We start from the raw sequence: 15,857 nt of genomic DNA, 5'->3' as shown, positions 1-15,857 counted from the left end.
AAATTCAGTGCAGAAGAATTCAGTGTAAAAAAAATTCAAAGTCGAAAAATTTGCTGCTTCAAAAAGCAAGACTCACTTTCGGTGAATTGAGACTAAAGCAATGGATCGATGTGTAAAATAGTGTAAAAAAAAAAAAAAACAGTGTAAAATAATTAAGTGCTGAAAAATACAATGAATAAAGAATGGATTCAGAATGGTATCGTCACCCCAGGAATGGGATGGAACGGGTAAGTTCCCAAAGATAATCACAGTCCAACATGTGTGCATATTTGATGTAGGGCCAATATGAGCAAGATGATTCCATTTAGTCAGTAACAAGATGCACAAATGGTCATGTGCAGTGTTTAGTCAGTAACAAGATGCACAAATGGTCATGTGCAGTGTTTAGTCAGGCAGACATGTGGCGACAGTAAGAAGTATCACATGAGTGCGTACACAACACAATCATCTGCACTGCAGCAGCTCTCTGCTCCCTGAGAGCAGCGTAGCTAAGCTACAGCCACCATGTTTGTTCCCCATCAGGTCTACGGAGAGCAACCTTTCACTAATGAGCTCTGGTCTGCTATCAACACCTTCAAAGTGTCCTAAACTGTGTGAGAAAAGCACGGATGACTCAGACTTCATCACGCAGCAGCATGACCATGTGCTGCTACTCTTCTCATGGAGGCTATTTGTGCCTTTTTTGACACTCATCAAATTATGCAGACAATTTCATTTGAAAAAAAAATCAGTGTAAAAATATTCAATGTATAACTAAAGTTTTTAAAAATTTAGTGTCGAAAAATTGAGTGTAAAAAAAATAATTGCTAAAAAATGTATCCATCCATCCATCCATCTTCTTCCGCTTATCCGAAGTCGGGTCGCGGGGGCAGCGGCCTAAGCAGAGAAGCCCAGACTTCCCTCTCCCCAGCTACTTGGTCCAGCTCCTCCCGGAGAATCCCGAGGCGTTCCCAGGCCAGCCGGGAGACATAGTCTTCCCAACGTTTCCTGGGTCTTCCCCGTGGCCTCCTACCAGTCGGACATGCCCTAAACACCTCCCTAGGGAGGCGTTCGGGTGGCATCCTGACCAGATGCCCGAACCACCTCATCTGGCTCCTCTCCATGTGGAGGAGCAGCAGCTTTACTTTGAGCTTCTCACCCTATCTCTAAGGGAGAGCCCCGCCACCCGGCGGAGGAAACTCATTTCGGCCGCTTATACCCGTGATCTTGTCCTTTCGGTCATAACCCAAAGCTCATGACCATAGGTGAGGATGGGAACGTAGATCGACCGGTAAATTCAGAGCTTTGCCTTCCGGCTCAGCTCCTTCTTCACCACAACGGATCGATACAGCGTCCGCATTACTGAAGACGCCGCACCGATTCACCTGTCGATCTCACCATCCACTCTTCCCTCACTCGTGAACAAGACTCCGAGGTACTTGAACTCCCGGAGATGGCTCTCCACCCTTTTCCGGGCAAGAACCATGGACTCAGACTTGGAGGTACTGATTCCCATCCCAGTCGCTTCACAATCGGCTGCGAACCGATCCAGTGAGAGCTGAAGATCTTGGCCAGTTGAAGCCATCAGGACCACATCATCTGCAAAAAGCAGAGACCTAATCCTGCAGCCACCAAACCAGATACCCTTAACGCCCTGACTGCGCCTAGAAATTCTGTCCATAAAAGTTATGAACAGAATCGGTGACAAAGGGCAGCCTTGGCGGAGTCCAACCCTCACTGGAAACTGGTCCGACTTACTGCCGGCAATGCGGACCAAGCTCTGACACTGATCATACAGGGAGCGGACCGCCACAATCAGACAGTCCTTTACCCCATACTCTCTGAGCACTCCCCACAGGACTTCACGGTCGAATGCCTTCTCCAAGTCCACAAAGCACATGTAGACTGGTTGGGCAAACTCCCATACACCCTCAAGGACCCTGCCGAGAGTATAGAGCTGGTCCGCAGTTCCACGACCAGAACGAAAACCACACTGTTCCTCCTGAATCCGAAGTTGGACTATCCGGCGTAGCCTCCTCTCCAGTACACCTGAATAGACCTTACCGGGAAGGCTGAGGAGTGTGATCCCATGATAGTTGGAACACACCCTACGGTTCCCCATCTTAAAGAGAGGAACCACCACCCCTGATTGCCAATCCAGAGATAGCGCCCCCGATGTCCACGCGATGTTGCAGAGTCTTGTCAACTAAGACAGCCCCACAGCATCCAGAGCCTTAAGGAACTCTGGGCGGATCTCATCCACCCCCGGGGCCTTGCCACCGAGGAGCTTTTTAACTACCTCGGCAACCTCAGCCCCAGAAATAGGAGAGGCCACCACAGATTCCCCAGGCACTGCTTCCTCATAGGAAGACGTGTTGGTAGGATTGAGGAGGTCTTAGAAGTATTCCCTCCACCGATCCACAACATCCGCAGTCGAGGTCAGCAGCACACCATCCTCACCATACACGGTGTTGATAGTGCACTGCTTCCCATTCCTGAGGCGGCGGATGGTGGTCCAGAATCGTTTCCAAGCCGTCTGGTTTACATTAGTTTTGGATGATACCACACATTTAGGTATGGATCTGATACCAAGTAGTTACAGGATCATACATCGGTCATATTCAAAGTCCTCATGTGTCCAGGCACGTATTTACTGACTTTATAAACATAATATGATGTTTTTAAAAAGGAAAAAAGATTTTGTGATGATAAAAAATATCCATGTAATCAAAGTAGTATCAACTAGATACTCTCTTGTACTTGGTATCATTACAGTGGATGTCAGGTGTAGATCCACCCATGGCATTTGTTTACATTGAGGAGCGCTAGCTTTTGTTAGCGTGTTAGCGGTGAGCTATTGTAGCCTCCTACGGTGTGTAGTGAAGCATGTTTAGCTATTCCTCTTTCTGCAGTGATAATGCTACGTGGAACAAACTTACTTTATTTGTCGCCATGGAGACCAGGATTAGTGATTTAGAAGTAGCTAAAACCTTGCCGACTGCGGATGGATGTTAGCCGCTAGCTAGCGAGCCATGTTTTAAAGCACAGTGTTATAACTTCACCTTTATCTTTACTTTTTACACCAAAAATGCGTCCATTTTCCCTTTTCTGTCTACACACTGTGTCTGCTTGTAAGTACTCTGTGTGTGTGCGCTGCCCAACATGCTCCTCTGCTGCTAAAACCAAAAATGTCCCATTGTTGACAGCGGCGCATTGTCATGGCCGTTAATTAAAAAACAGGCGGGGAAGCGGTACTTTTCAAACAGAGTATAGGACCGTTTTTGATTCGTTAGTACCGCAACGCTTTACTAGTACCGGTATACTGTACAACCCTACTTTGGACACAAGTGAAAGAACAGGAAGTGTGGAGGAGACAATGTGATAGTAGGAGGTGCTGATGAGAGAAGATGTTGGTTTTGCTCCACATCATATTTTCTCATGAACACTATTGGACATGAGTGGCAGGTGACTTGGCAGAGGCAGACGTGACATCTGCTTCTACACTCAAAGTAAATGAGGTCACGGGAAGAACAGCTTGTCAGCGCAGGTCATGTGACCAGTGTCATGTCATCGTGTGACGCACACCTTCATCAAACACACACATGGGGTCAACACACATGTAGTCAACACGCATGTAGTCAACACGCATGTAGTCAACACACATGTAGTCAACACACATGTAGTCAACACACATGTAGTCAACACGCATGTAGTCAACACGCATGTAGTCAACACACATGTAGTCAACACGCATGTAGTCAACACGCATGTAGTCAACACGCATGTAGTGCACACATGTAGTCAACACACATGTAGTCAACACGCATGTAGTCAACACGCATGTAGTCAACACGCATGTAGTGAACACACATGTAGTCAACACACATGTAGTCAACACGCATGTAGTCAACACGCATGTAGTGAACACACATGTAGTCAACACACATGTAGTCAACACACATGTAGTCAACACACATGTAGTCAACACACATGTAGTCAACACGCATGTAGTCAACACACATGTAGTCAACACGCATGTAGTCAACACGCATGTAGTCAACACGCATGTAGTCAACACACATGTAGTCAACACACATGTAGTCAACACGCATGTAGTCAACACGCATGTAGTCAACACGCATGTAGTCAACACACATGTAGTCAACACACATGTAGTCAACACGCATGTAGTCAACACGCATGTAGTCAACACGCATGTAGTCAACACGCACGTAGTGCACACATGTAGTCAACACACATGTAGTCAACACGCATGTAGTCAACACACATGTAGTCAACACACATGTAGTCAACACACATGTAGTCAACACGCATGTAGTCAACACACATGTAGTCAACACACATGTAGTCAACACACATGGAGTCAACACACATGTAGTCAACACACATGTAGTCAACACACGTGTAGTCAACACACATGTAGTCAACATACATGTAGTCAACACACATGTAGTCAACACACATGTAGTCAACATACATGTAGTCAACACGCATGTAGTCAACACACATGTAGTCAACACGCATGTAGTCAACACACATGTAGTCAACACACGTGCACAAACACATACCACACGGTCATCAAACACACACATGTAGTCAACACACATGTAGTGAACACGCATGTAGTCAACACACGTGTAGTCAACATGCATGTAGTCAACACACATGTAGTCAACACATGTGCACAAACACATACCACACGGTCATCAAACACACACATGTAGTCAACATGCATGTAGTGAACACACATGTAGTCAACACACATGTAGTGAACAAACATGTAGTGAACACGCGTGCACAAACACATACCACACGTTCATCAAACACACACATGTAGTGAACACACATGTAGTGAACAGGTGTGCACAAACACACACATGTAGTGAACAGACGTGCACAAACACACACATGTAGTGAACAGGTGTGCACAAACACACACATGTAGTGAACAGGTGTGCACAAACACACACATGTAGTGAACAGGTGTGCACAAACACAGGCCTCACCTTGGCCATCTGGGCCTGGATGCCGCTGGTCTTCAGAGCATGGACGGCCTTCAGAGCAGCTGCTGGGCTGTCAAAGTCCACAAAGCCGTAACCTGCAGTTGGCAGAGAGTGTTTACATCAGGGGGGTCCAATTTATGATTTTTCATTTTCAAAACCAACACAATTATTTATTTTTTTTAACCTTTCGGGCTCCCCAGGGACCCTGAAGGGTTTCAGTCATAAGAATGTTAGAATGAAGTCATATATATATCAAATAAATGATAAATGGGTTATACTTGTATAGTGCTTTTCTACCTTCAAGGTACTCAAAGCGCTTTGACACTATTTCCACTTTCACACACACATTCACACACTGATGGCGGGAGCTGCCATGCAAGGCGCTAACCAGCAGCCATCAGGAGCAAGGGTGAAGTGTCTTGCCCAAGGACACAACGGACGTGACTAGGATGGTAGAAGGTGGGGATTGAACCCCAGTAACCAGCAACACTCCGATCGCTGGCACGGCCACTCTACCAACTTCGCCACGCCGTCCCTATATATATATATATATATATATATATATATATATATATATATATATATATATATATATATGTCTTAATTAGATTATCAACAAAAAAAAAAATAGTGCTCGATACCGTGGTAGAGTGTAATATGTATGTGTGGGAAAAAAATCAAATTTTAATGGAAGCATTCACATACCATGGTTTATATAGGGCACAGAGCGGGTGGGTACAGGCAGGCGTGGGGGCGTGGTTAATGACAGCACACCTTACAACAGTGGTAATAAAAGATGCAACCTATGCTTAAAAGAGAAACTGTTTATCATATACCGTCCAGACTTGTCATCCCTCAACAAGCGCAGCGAAATTGTATCAGCATGCCGTCACAGAAGGAAACACCTCCTAGGTAACACATGAGTCATTAACCACGCCCCCACGCCTGCCTGTACCCACCCGCTCTGTGCCCTATATAAACCATGGTATGTGAATGCTTCCATTAAAATCTCCTGACGATTGAGGAAAACCCCTCATGAAACAGGCCTGTAGAGATGAAATAGTCTTGTGACTTTTTTTCCCACACATACATATATATATATATATATATATATATATATATATATATATATATATATATATATATATATATATATATATATATATATATATATACTTTTTATTCTAGATCAGTCATAAACATGTTAGAATTAAGTCATATATATATATACTTTTTCTTCTAGATCAACTTCAGATCAATCTGTCAATATAAAGTCTTACTTGTTTCAATTTTTAGGTTCATGCCCTTTTTGTCAAAGAAAACCCTGTTTTTTAATGGCAAAAACACAAAATATGCAATATTTACCCCCCAAAAAATGTTCAATGTGGAATATTTGAACATTGATTTTGATTTATTATTATTTTTTGAGCAATGACAGTTTTAAAAAATAAAATCCCACAAAAATTCTTAGGGATCAAAAAGGGCCCGACTCAAAAAGAGTGTTAAAAATAAGGCATACATATTTTATTTTATTTTACTTTCAATGCTTAAATCTCTAGATCAACTTCAGATCTGTTGATTATAACTTTTTATTATTTTTATGGGTATTTTTCTTTGTTTAATTCCCTTTGTGTCATAGAAAACGTTGTGTGTTTATGGCAAACACACAAAACATTTTCTCCCAAAAATATTTCAAAGTGTAATATTTGATGTGAAGTATTTAGAGTCTTAAATAGGTCAATCATTTATAACAACATTGATTTTGATGCATTATTTTTTTTTTAACAATGACAGTTTTAAGAACAAAAATCCCACTACAATTATTAGGGATCAAAAAGGGCCCAATTCATAAAATTGTAAAAATAAGTAATTCTTTTTTTTTTTTTACTTTCAACGCTTAAATCTCTAGATCAACTTCAGATCTGTTAATTATAACTTATTTTTTGAATGGGTATTTTTGTTTGTTTTATTCCCTTTGCGTCATAGAAAACTTTGGTTTTTTTATGGCAAACACACCAAACATGACATAATTACTCCCAAAAATATTGAAAAGTGTAATATTTGATGTGAAGTAATTGGAGCCTTGCAATGACAGTTTTAGAAAAATAAAATCCCACTCAAATTCTTAGAGTTAAAAAAGGGCCTGACTCAAAAAAGTGTTAAAAATAAGTAATTCCTTTTTTTTTTTTTTTACTTTCAATGCTTAAATCTCTAGATCAACTTCAGATCTGTTGATTATAACTTTTTATTATTTTTATGGGTATTTTTGTTTGTTTTATTCCCTTTTTGTCATAGAAAACTTTGTTTTTTTATGGCAAACACAAAAAACATGACATATTTCTCCAAAAAGTATTTCAAAGTGTAATATTTGATGTGAAGTAATTGGAGCCTTGAATATGTCAATAATTCATAACAACATTGATTTTGATGCATTATTATTTTTTGAGCAATGACAATTTAAAAAAATAAAATCCCACAAAAATTCTTAGGGATCAAAAAGGGCCCGACTCAAAAAGAGTGTTAAAAATAAGGCATACATATTTTTTTTTTTTTTACTTTCAATGCTTAAATCTCTAGATCAACTTCAGATCTGTTGATTATAACTTTTTATTATTTTTATGGGTATTTTTCTTTGTTTTATTCCCTTTGTGTCATAGAAAACGTTGTGTTTTTATGGCAAACACACAAAACATGACATATTTTCTCCCAAAAATATTTCAAAGTGTAATATTTGTTGTGAAGTATTTAGAGTCTTAAATAGGTCAATCATTTATAACAACATTGATTTTGATGCATTATTTTTTTTTTTAACAAAAATCCCACTACAATTATTAGGGATCAAAAAGGGCCCAATTCATAAAATTGTAAAAATAAGTAATTCATTTTTTTTTTACTTTCAACGCTTAAATCTCTAGATCAACTTCAGATCTGTTAATTATAACTTATTTTTGGAATGGGTATTTTTGTTTGTTTTATTCCCTTTGCGTCATAGAAAACTTTGTTTTTTTTATGGCAAACACACAAAACATGACATAATTACTCCCAAAAATATTGAAAATTGTAATATTTGATGTGAAGTAATTGGAGCCTTGCAATGACAGTTTTAGAAAAATAAAATCCCACTCAAATTCTTCGAGTTAAAAAAGGGCCTGACTCAAAAAAGTGTTAAAAATAAGTAATTCCTTTTTTTTTTTTTTACTTTCAATGCTTAAATCTCTAGATCAACTTCAGATCTGTTGATTATAACTTTTTATTATTTTTATGGGTATTTTTGTTTGTTTTATTCCCTTTTTGTCATAGAAAACTTTGTTTTTTTATGGCAAACACAAAAAACATGACATATTTCTCCAAAAAGTATTTCAAAGTGTAATATTTGATGTGAAGTAATTGGAGCCTTGAATATGTCAATAATTCATAACAACATTGATTTTGATGCATTATTATTTTTTGAGCAATGACAATTTAAAAAAATAAAATCCCACAAAAATTCTTAGGGATCAAAAAGGGCCCGACTCAAAAAGAGTGTTAAAAATAAGGCATACATATTTTTTTTTTTTTTTACTTTCAATGCTTAAATCTCTAGATCAACTTCAGATCTGTTGATTATAACTTTTTATTATTTTTATGGGTATTTTTCTTTGTTTTATTCCCTTTGTGTCATAGAAAACGTTGTGTTTTTATGGCAAACACACAAAACATGACATATTTTCTCCCAAAAATATTTCAAAGTGTAATATTTGTTGTGAAGTATTTAGAGTCTTAAATAGGTCAATCATTTATAACAACATTGATTTTGATGCATTATTATTTTTTTAACAAAAATCCCACTACAATTATTAGGGATCAAAAAGGGCCCAATTCATAAAATTGTAAAAATAAGTAATTCTTTTTTTTTTTACTTTCAACGCTTAAATCTCTAGATCAACTTCAGATCTGTTAATTATAACTTATTTTTGGAATGGGTATTTTTGTTTGTTTTATTCCCTTTGCGTCATAGAAAACTTTGTTTTTTTTATGGCAAACACACAAAACATGACATAATTACTCCCAAAAATATTGAAAATTGTAATATTTGATGTGAAGTAATTGGAGCCTTGCAATGACAGTTTTAGAAAAATAAAATCCCACTCAAATTCTTAGGGTTAAAAAAGGGCCTGACTCAAAAAAGTGTTAAAAATAAGTAATTCCTTTTTTTTTTTTTTTTACTTTCAATGCTTAAATCTCTAGATCAACTTCAGATGTGTTGATTATAACTTTTTATTATTTTTATGGGTATTTTTGTTTGTTTTATTCCCTTTTTGTCATAGAAAACTTTGTTTTTTTATGGCAAACACAAAAAACATGACATATTTCTCCAAAAAGTATTTCAAAGTGTAATATTTGATGTGAAGTAATTGGAGCCTTGAATATGTCAATAATTCATAACAACATTGATTTTGATGCATTATTATTTCTTGAGCAATGACAGTTTTTAAAAATAAAATCCCACTAAAATTCTTAGGGCTCGACTGAAAAAAGTGTTAAAAATAAGTAATTCCTTTTTTTAAAAATTTTTTTTTACTTTCAATGTTAAATCTCTAGCTCAACTTCAGATCTAAATGGTAAATAGGTTATACTTGTATAGCTTTTCTACCTTCAAGGTACTCAAAGCGCTTTGACACTATTTCCACATTCACACATTCACACACTGATGGCGGGAGCTGCCATGCAGAGCCCTAACCACGAACCATCAGGAGCAAGGGTGAAGTGTCTTGCTCAAGGACACAACGGACGTGACTAGATTGGTAGAAGCTGGGGATCGAACCAGGAACCCTCAGGTTGCTGGCATGGCCCCTCTCCCAACTGTGCCACGCCGTCCCCGTCTAATCTGGTGACTATAACTTTTTAAAATTATTTTTATGGGTATTTTTGTTTGTTTTATTCCCTTTTTGTCATAGAAAACTTTGTTTTTTTATGGCAAACACACAAAACATGACATATTCCATCCATCCATTTTCTACCGCTTATCCCTTTGGGGGTCGCTGGAGCCTATCTCAAGTACAATCGGGCGGAAGGCGGGGTACACCCTGGACAAGTCGCTACCTCATCGCAGAAATATGACATATTTTCTCCCCAAAATATTTCAAAGTGTAATATTTGATGTGAAGTAACCGGAGCCTTGAAAAGGTCAATAATTCATAACAACATTGATTTTGATGCATTATTATTTTTTCAGCAATGAATGTTTTAAGAACAAAAATCCCACTAAAATTCTAAGGGATCAAAAAGGGCCCAACTCATGAAATTGTAAAAATAAGTAATTCATTTTTATTTTTTTTACTTTCAACGCTTAAATCTCTAGCTCAACTTTAAATATTTGTGATGACTATAAGTTGCTAGTATTTTTTTTAAAATGTTTTTTTGTTTGTTTTATCCACTTTTTGTTATAGAAAACTTTTTTTTTATGGCAAACACACCAAACATGACATATTTTTGGATTATTTGATGTGAAATAATTAGAGCCTTGAATATGTCAATAATTCATAACGACATTGATTTGGATGCATTACCCCAAAAGGGACAAGCGGTAAAAAATGGATGGATGCATGGATAATATTTTTTGAGCAATGACAGTTTTAAGGGAAAAAAGGTGGCAGCTTTGTGTAATTAGAGTCAACATAGTCACTTTTTCTCGTTACATTTCACCTGTTTGCGCCTTTATTTCACTTTTTTATATATTTTGTTGTCATAGTATTTTTAGAACGTGCCGTGGGACGTTATATAATTCACTGTGGGTTACAAGAGATGGTCAGCACTTCAAGGTGCAGTATTTGGCACAAAACTCCTTTATTTATTTCTGAATGAAAGACCAAACAATGTGTTTGCATACCATGAATAACTTAGAAACTAAACAGGCATTCATTATTTTGCATAACAAGAAAATCCACTAACAGGCGGACGGAGCTGCTGTATTATTTATTAATCATGCTGGCATTGTTTGCTATGCTGGAGTATAGTTATGGCTGGCCATTTTATTTCAGGACGATTACAGCGATTACCTCCAACAAACATGGCGGAAAAGTCCGATACGGCAGCCAATCGGAGTCAAGCTGTTGCTGCCCCAAGTTGTCAGAATGACCGAGTGGCAGTGGAACACATGTCAGCTGTCACTCGGAGTTAAGATGAGGCGTTAGGAAAAATCAAAGTGGGTTGTGTGTGTGTGGCTGCAAATCCAGACAATGTAGAAGATGTGAACACACGTGACTAACCTAAAGTGCCATCCAAGTGGTTACATGGAAAGCGTGAAAACGTTGGCATATTAGCACTTGTTCATCTAACAAGAGTTTAACTTGAAAACCTTTCGATTTACAAACCACAGATCGTGTAAAAATATGCTTTTTAGCGTACGAGCGCCTCACCAAGCCGTTGTGTGCCTGCAGGGCAGCCATTTTGTGGCCAGCAGCACATCCATTGTGGGCGGGGCCGATCGATCGATAAGCCCAGCAGCGCTGTGGTCATCTACTGTGCTAAGTGCTACTTTGTGTGCTTTTTAAGTGCTTTTTAGCATCGTTTCTAGTTTTGCTCGATCAATAAGAGTCCAAAGTAATGATTGGAAAAGCAGTGTGTGGTTCGAGGCAATCAGGAAGCGTATCCACAGCGTTGTCAACATCGCCTCCTCCCTTTCACTGCACACCCAAAAGATGAAACAACGAGGTAAAGTGGATTTTATGTTTCGTTCCTAATCGATGTAGTGACCTGGGGCCGTACTTATCAAGCTTCTTAGAATTACTCCTAAGAAGTCTGCTAAGAGTTGACTTAAGAGTAAATAAATTCTTGGCTGAAAGCTGCACTTAAAAGTTAGTTATCAAGCGTCTTACTCACACTTTCAGCGAAGTGTAGGACTGAATCTTAAGTGTCACACTCAGAGCTGAATTACGACATTACTATGTGCCGTAAACGCAATTTTAGGTGACGTCATTTCTTTGTCCATAGAAATGACCAATCACGGAAGGGAATCCGTTGTCTAAGAATAAAGAAATATCTTGGAAATATTTAAGTGGACAATGGGAGTGTATATTTTGACAATAAACTACAAAATAATACAAAACAAACTAGTCCCCGCCGGCACTCACGCTACCGCTCCCTCTCTTCTCTCGCCCACACACTCACTGACGTCACTCACCTCACGGCCACACACATACGCTACTGTCATAACATTTTCTTTCCAATTCATTAATTAGGCAACTAATTTGAAACTGGTGTGGGTGGCTCTATATATACCAGCCCACTGCAGCCACATGCAGAAATCAACAAGGAATCAAAAAGTATTAAATCTGTGACAAAAATAATATCCGCTCTGTCTAAACGATACCGTTTGATCAGCTGCTCGTCATCAAAAAAAAAAAAACATTGTTCCGTTCCCTGAACGTTCGCGCACGTCTCTCTCGCCTCAGTGCCATCCCCTGCTGGCAACTCCTAACCACTTAAGACACCTCTGAAGGTCTCTTAAATATCGTGGAGAGTAGGAGTGATTCTTAGACTTAAGAACGTTGATAAAAAGCTTTTATTCTTAAGTTTGAGAGTAGGACTAAATTTCGCAAATTCTCAGGACTTAAGTGTAAAATGGCACTCTAAGAAGCTTGATAAGTACGGCCCCTGGTTTTTAAACTCAAGTGTGTGTGTGTGTGTGTTGGCAGGAGGACCATAGACATGTTCTAAGGGTACTGCCTACCGCCGCTGACAAGACGCGGGGCCGCCATCTTGGAGTGGTGATCCGCTCCACTCAGTGCAATTCATTTGGCAGGAGCAATGAACATTTAATTCATCTTACCTCACTGAATAACACTGATTTTTCACCCCCTTTTTTGTCATACGTGTAGCTATGATGAAGGACACATGTTTTATTATTCATAGTTTGCTTAAGAGTAATAGAATATTCTTATATGCTATAAGTGACCAGACGTCCCAGATCAAAACTGGGAATATAATCCCAGAGAAGGGGAAAAAACGTTCAGCTATTTTGAAGTTGAAGAAACAATATGATTAGCTTATATATACATGCTACATAAACAATGTATGAATACATTAGATATCTATATATCTATAGACTGTATCTCTGTTGCTGCAGCAGCAGAGAGTTTATTCTGTCTTGACACTTTGTATTGATATGTTGTATTACATTCTTCCCTTAAATGATCATGTTTACACTGATTGTTTTATATGTATCTTTTATGTATGTCGCTTGGGATAAAAGCGTCTGCCAAATACTTCAACATAAACATAAATACACTACCGTTCAAAAGTTTGGGGTCACCCAAACAATTTTGTGGAATAGCCTTCATTTCTAAGAACAAGAATAGACTGTCGAGTTTCAGATGAAAGTTCTCTTTTTCTGGCCATTTTGAGCGTTTAATTGACCCCACAAATGTGATGCTCCAGAAACTCAATCTGCTCAAAGGAAGGTCAGTTTTGTAGCTTCTGTAACGAGCTAAAGTGTTTTCAGATGTGTGAACATGATTGCACAAGGGTTTTCTAATCATCAATTAGCCTTCTGAGCCAATGAGCAAACACATTGTACCATTAGAACACTGGAGTGATAGTTGCTGGAAATGGGCCTCTATACACCTATGTAGATATTGCACCAAAAAGCAGACATTTGCAGCTAGAATAGTCATTTACCACATTAGCAATGTATAGAGTGTATTTCTTTAAAGTTAAGACTAGTTTCAAGTTATCTTCATTGAAAAGTACAGTGCTTTTCCTTCAAAAATAAGGACATTTACATGTGACCCCAAACTTTTGAACGGTAGTGTATAAACACCTGAAAGTATTTATATCAGCTAAAACCACCAATCTGTTTCACTGGATTCAGAATAAAATTGTGTCTTACCCAACAATGTTAGTATTTGAATATTGTTACTTGAAGACTTATTCCTGGTTACAATTATACTGTTAAGAAAGTATTGTCTTATACTTTGCCTAAAATGAGAATGCATCATAATCAGTGGCGGCTGGTGAATTTTGTTTTAGGTGGGGCTGAAAGTTTGTAAACCAAACCCCTGTAGGGGGCGTCATCCTCCCCCAGAAGATTTGTTTTTGATTTTTTAGCTAACATATATCAACCCCCCCCCCCCCCCCCACACACACACACACACACACACACACACACAATCTGTACTGTGGACCTAACTTTTACCACTGTTGGCTTTTACAATCTTTATCTTCATCATTTATTTCAACTTTATGTTATTCAAGTATGACATTTTTAAATGTAATTGACCAGCAATTCTATTATGGTCATACTAATGTTTGCTAGCGGCTAGGATTTTAGTACTATTGAAGATCTTTGCTCCTTCTCAACTCTGTGCTAATATTCTTTTCACAAAATACAACCAATAGTACGTGAAGTGAAGTGAATTATATTTATATAGCGCTTTTTCTCTAGTGACTCAAAGCACTTTTACATAGTGAAATCCAATATCTAAGTTACATTTAAAGCAGTGTGGGTGGCACTGGGAGCAGGTGGGTGAAGTGTCTTGCCCAAGGACACAACAGCAGTGACTAGGATGGCGGAAGCGGGGATCGAACCTGGAACCCTCAAGTTGCTGGCACGGCCACTCTACCAACCGAGCTATACCGCTATACGATAGCACGTGAATGTTAAATCTTACTGGTGAAAAGTAATCCCCCGATTCCTATTTTCAACAGTCCGCTCATTTGAGCAGGAAAACGCTGAACACCATCTTTGTTTTCTACCTGTCAACTGTCAGTTTAGCATCTTTGTTTTCTACCTGTCAACTGTCAGTTTAGCATCTTTGTTTTCTACCCGTCAACTGTCAGTTTAGCATCTTTGTTTTCTACCTGTCAACTGTCAGTTTAGCATCTTTGTTTTCTACCTGTCAACTGTCAGTTTAGCATCTTTGTTTTCTACCTGTCAACTGTCAGTTTAGCATCTTTGTTTTGTACTTGTCAACTGTCAGTTTAGCATCTTTGTTTTCTACCTGTCAACTGTCAGTTTAGCATCTTTGTTTTCTACCTGTCAACTGTCAGTTTAGCATCTTTGTTTTCTACCTGTCAACTGTCAGTTTAGCATCTTTGTTTTCTACCCGTCAACTGTCAGTTTAGCATCTTTGTTTTCTACCTGTCAACTGTCAGTTTAGCATCTTTGTTTTCTACCTGTCAACTGTCAGTTTAGCATCTTTGTTTTGTACTTGTCAACTGTCAGTTTAGCATATTTGTTTTCTACCTGTCAACTGTCAGTTTAGCATCTTTGTTTTCTACCTGTCAACTGTCAGTTTAGCATCTTTGTTTTCTACCTGTCAACTGTCAGTTTAGCATCTTTGTTTTCTACTTGTCAACTGTCAGTTTAGCATCTTTGTTTTCTACCTGTCAACTGTCAGTTTAGCATCTTTGTTTTCTACCTGTCAACTGTCAGTTTAGCATCTTTGTTTTGTACTTGTCAACTGTCAGTTTAGCATCTTTGTTTTCTACCTGTCAACTGTCAGTTTAGCATCTTAGTTTTCTACTTGTCAACTGTCAGTTTAGCATCTTTGTTTTCTACCTGTCAACTGTCAGTTTAGCATCTTTGTTTTCTACCCGTCAACTGTCAGTTTAGCATCTTTGTTTTGTACTTGTCAACTGTCAGTTTAGCATCTTTGTTTTCTACCTGTCAACTGTCAGTTTAGCATCTTTGTTTTCTACCTGTCAACTGTCAGTTTAGCATCTTTGTTTTCTACCCGTCAACTGTCAGTTTAGCATCTTTGTTTTCTACCTGTCAACTGTCAGTTTAGCATCTTTGTTTTCTACCTGTCAACTGTCAGTTTAGCATCTTTGTTTTGTACTTGTCAACTGTCAGTTTAGCATCTTTGTTTTCTA

At 38.5% G+C, this 15,857-nt stretch overlaps 1 protein-coding gene across 2 annotated transcripts in view; it reads right to left on the bottom strand.

Moving 5' to 3' along the window:
* The window catches only part of rbms1a (RNA binding motif, single stranded interacting protein 1a), a 67,802-nt gene that overhangs the window by 35,305 nt on the left and 16,640 nt on the right, over positions 1-15,857 (bottom strand). For both annotated transcript variants that reach the window (XM_062034938.1, XM_062034949.1), the window contains exon 4: positions 5,007-5,098. In XM_062034938.1, coding sequence (XP_061890922.1) covers positions 5,007-5,098 — 92 coding nt within the window. The remainder of the gene's footprint in view (positions 1-5,006; positions 5,099-15,857) is intronic.

Source organism: Entelurus aequoreus, linkage group LG02 (genome assembly GCF_033978785.1).
Source record: "Entelurus aequoreus isolate RoL-2023_Sb linkage group LG02, RoL_Eaeq_v1.1, whole genome shotgun sequence".
Lineage (NCBI taxonomy): Eukaryota > Metazoa > Chordata > Actinopteri > Syngnathiformes > Syngnathidae > Entelurus > Entelurus aequoreus.
Note: the sequence above shows the minus strand (reverse complement) of the source record. Positions and strands in the feature narration are given on the sequence as shown.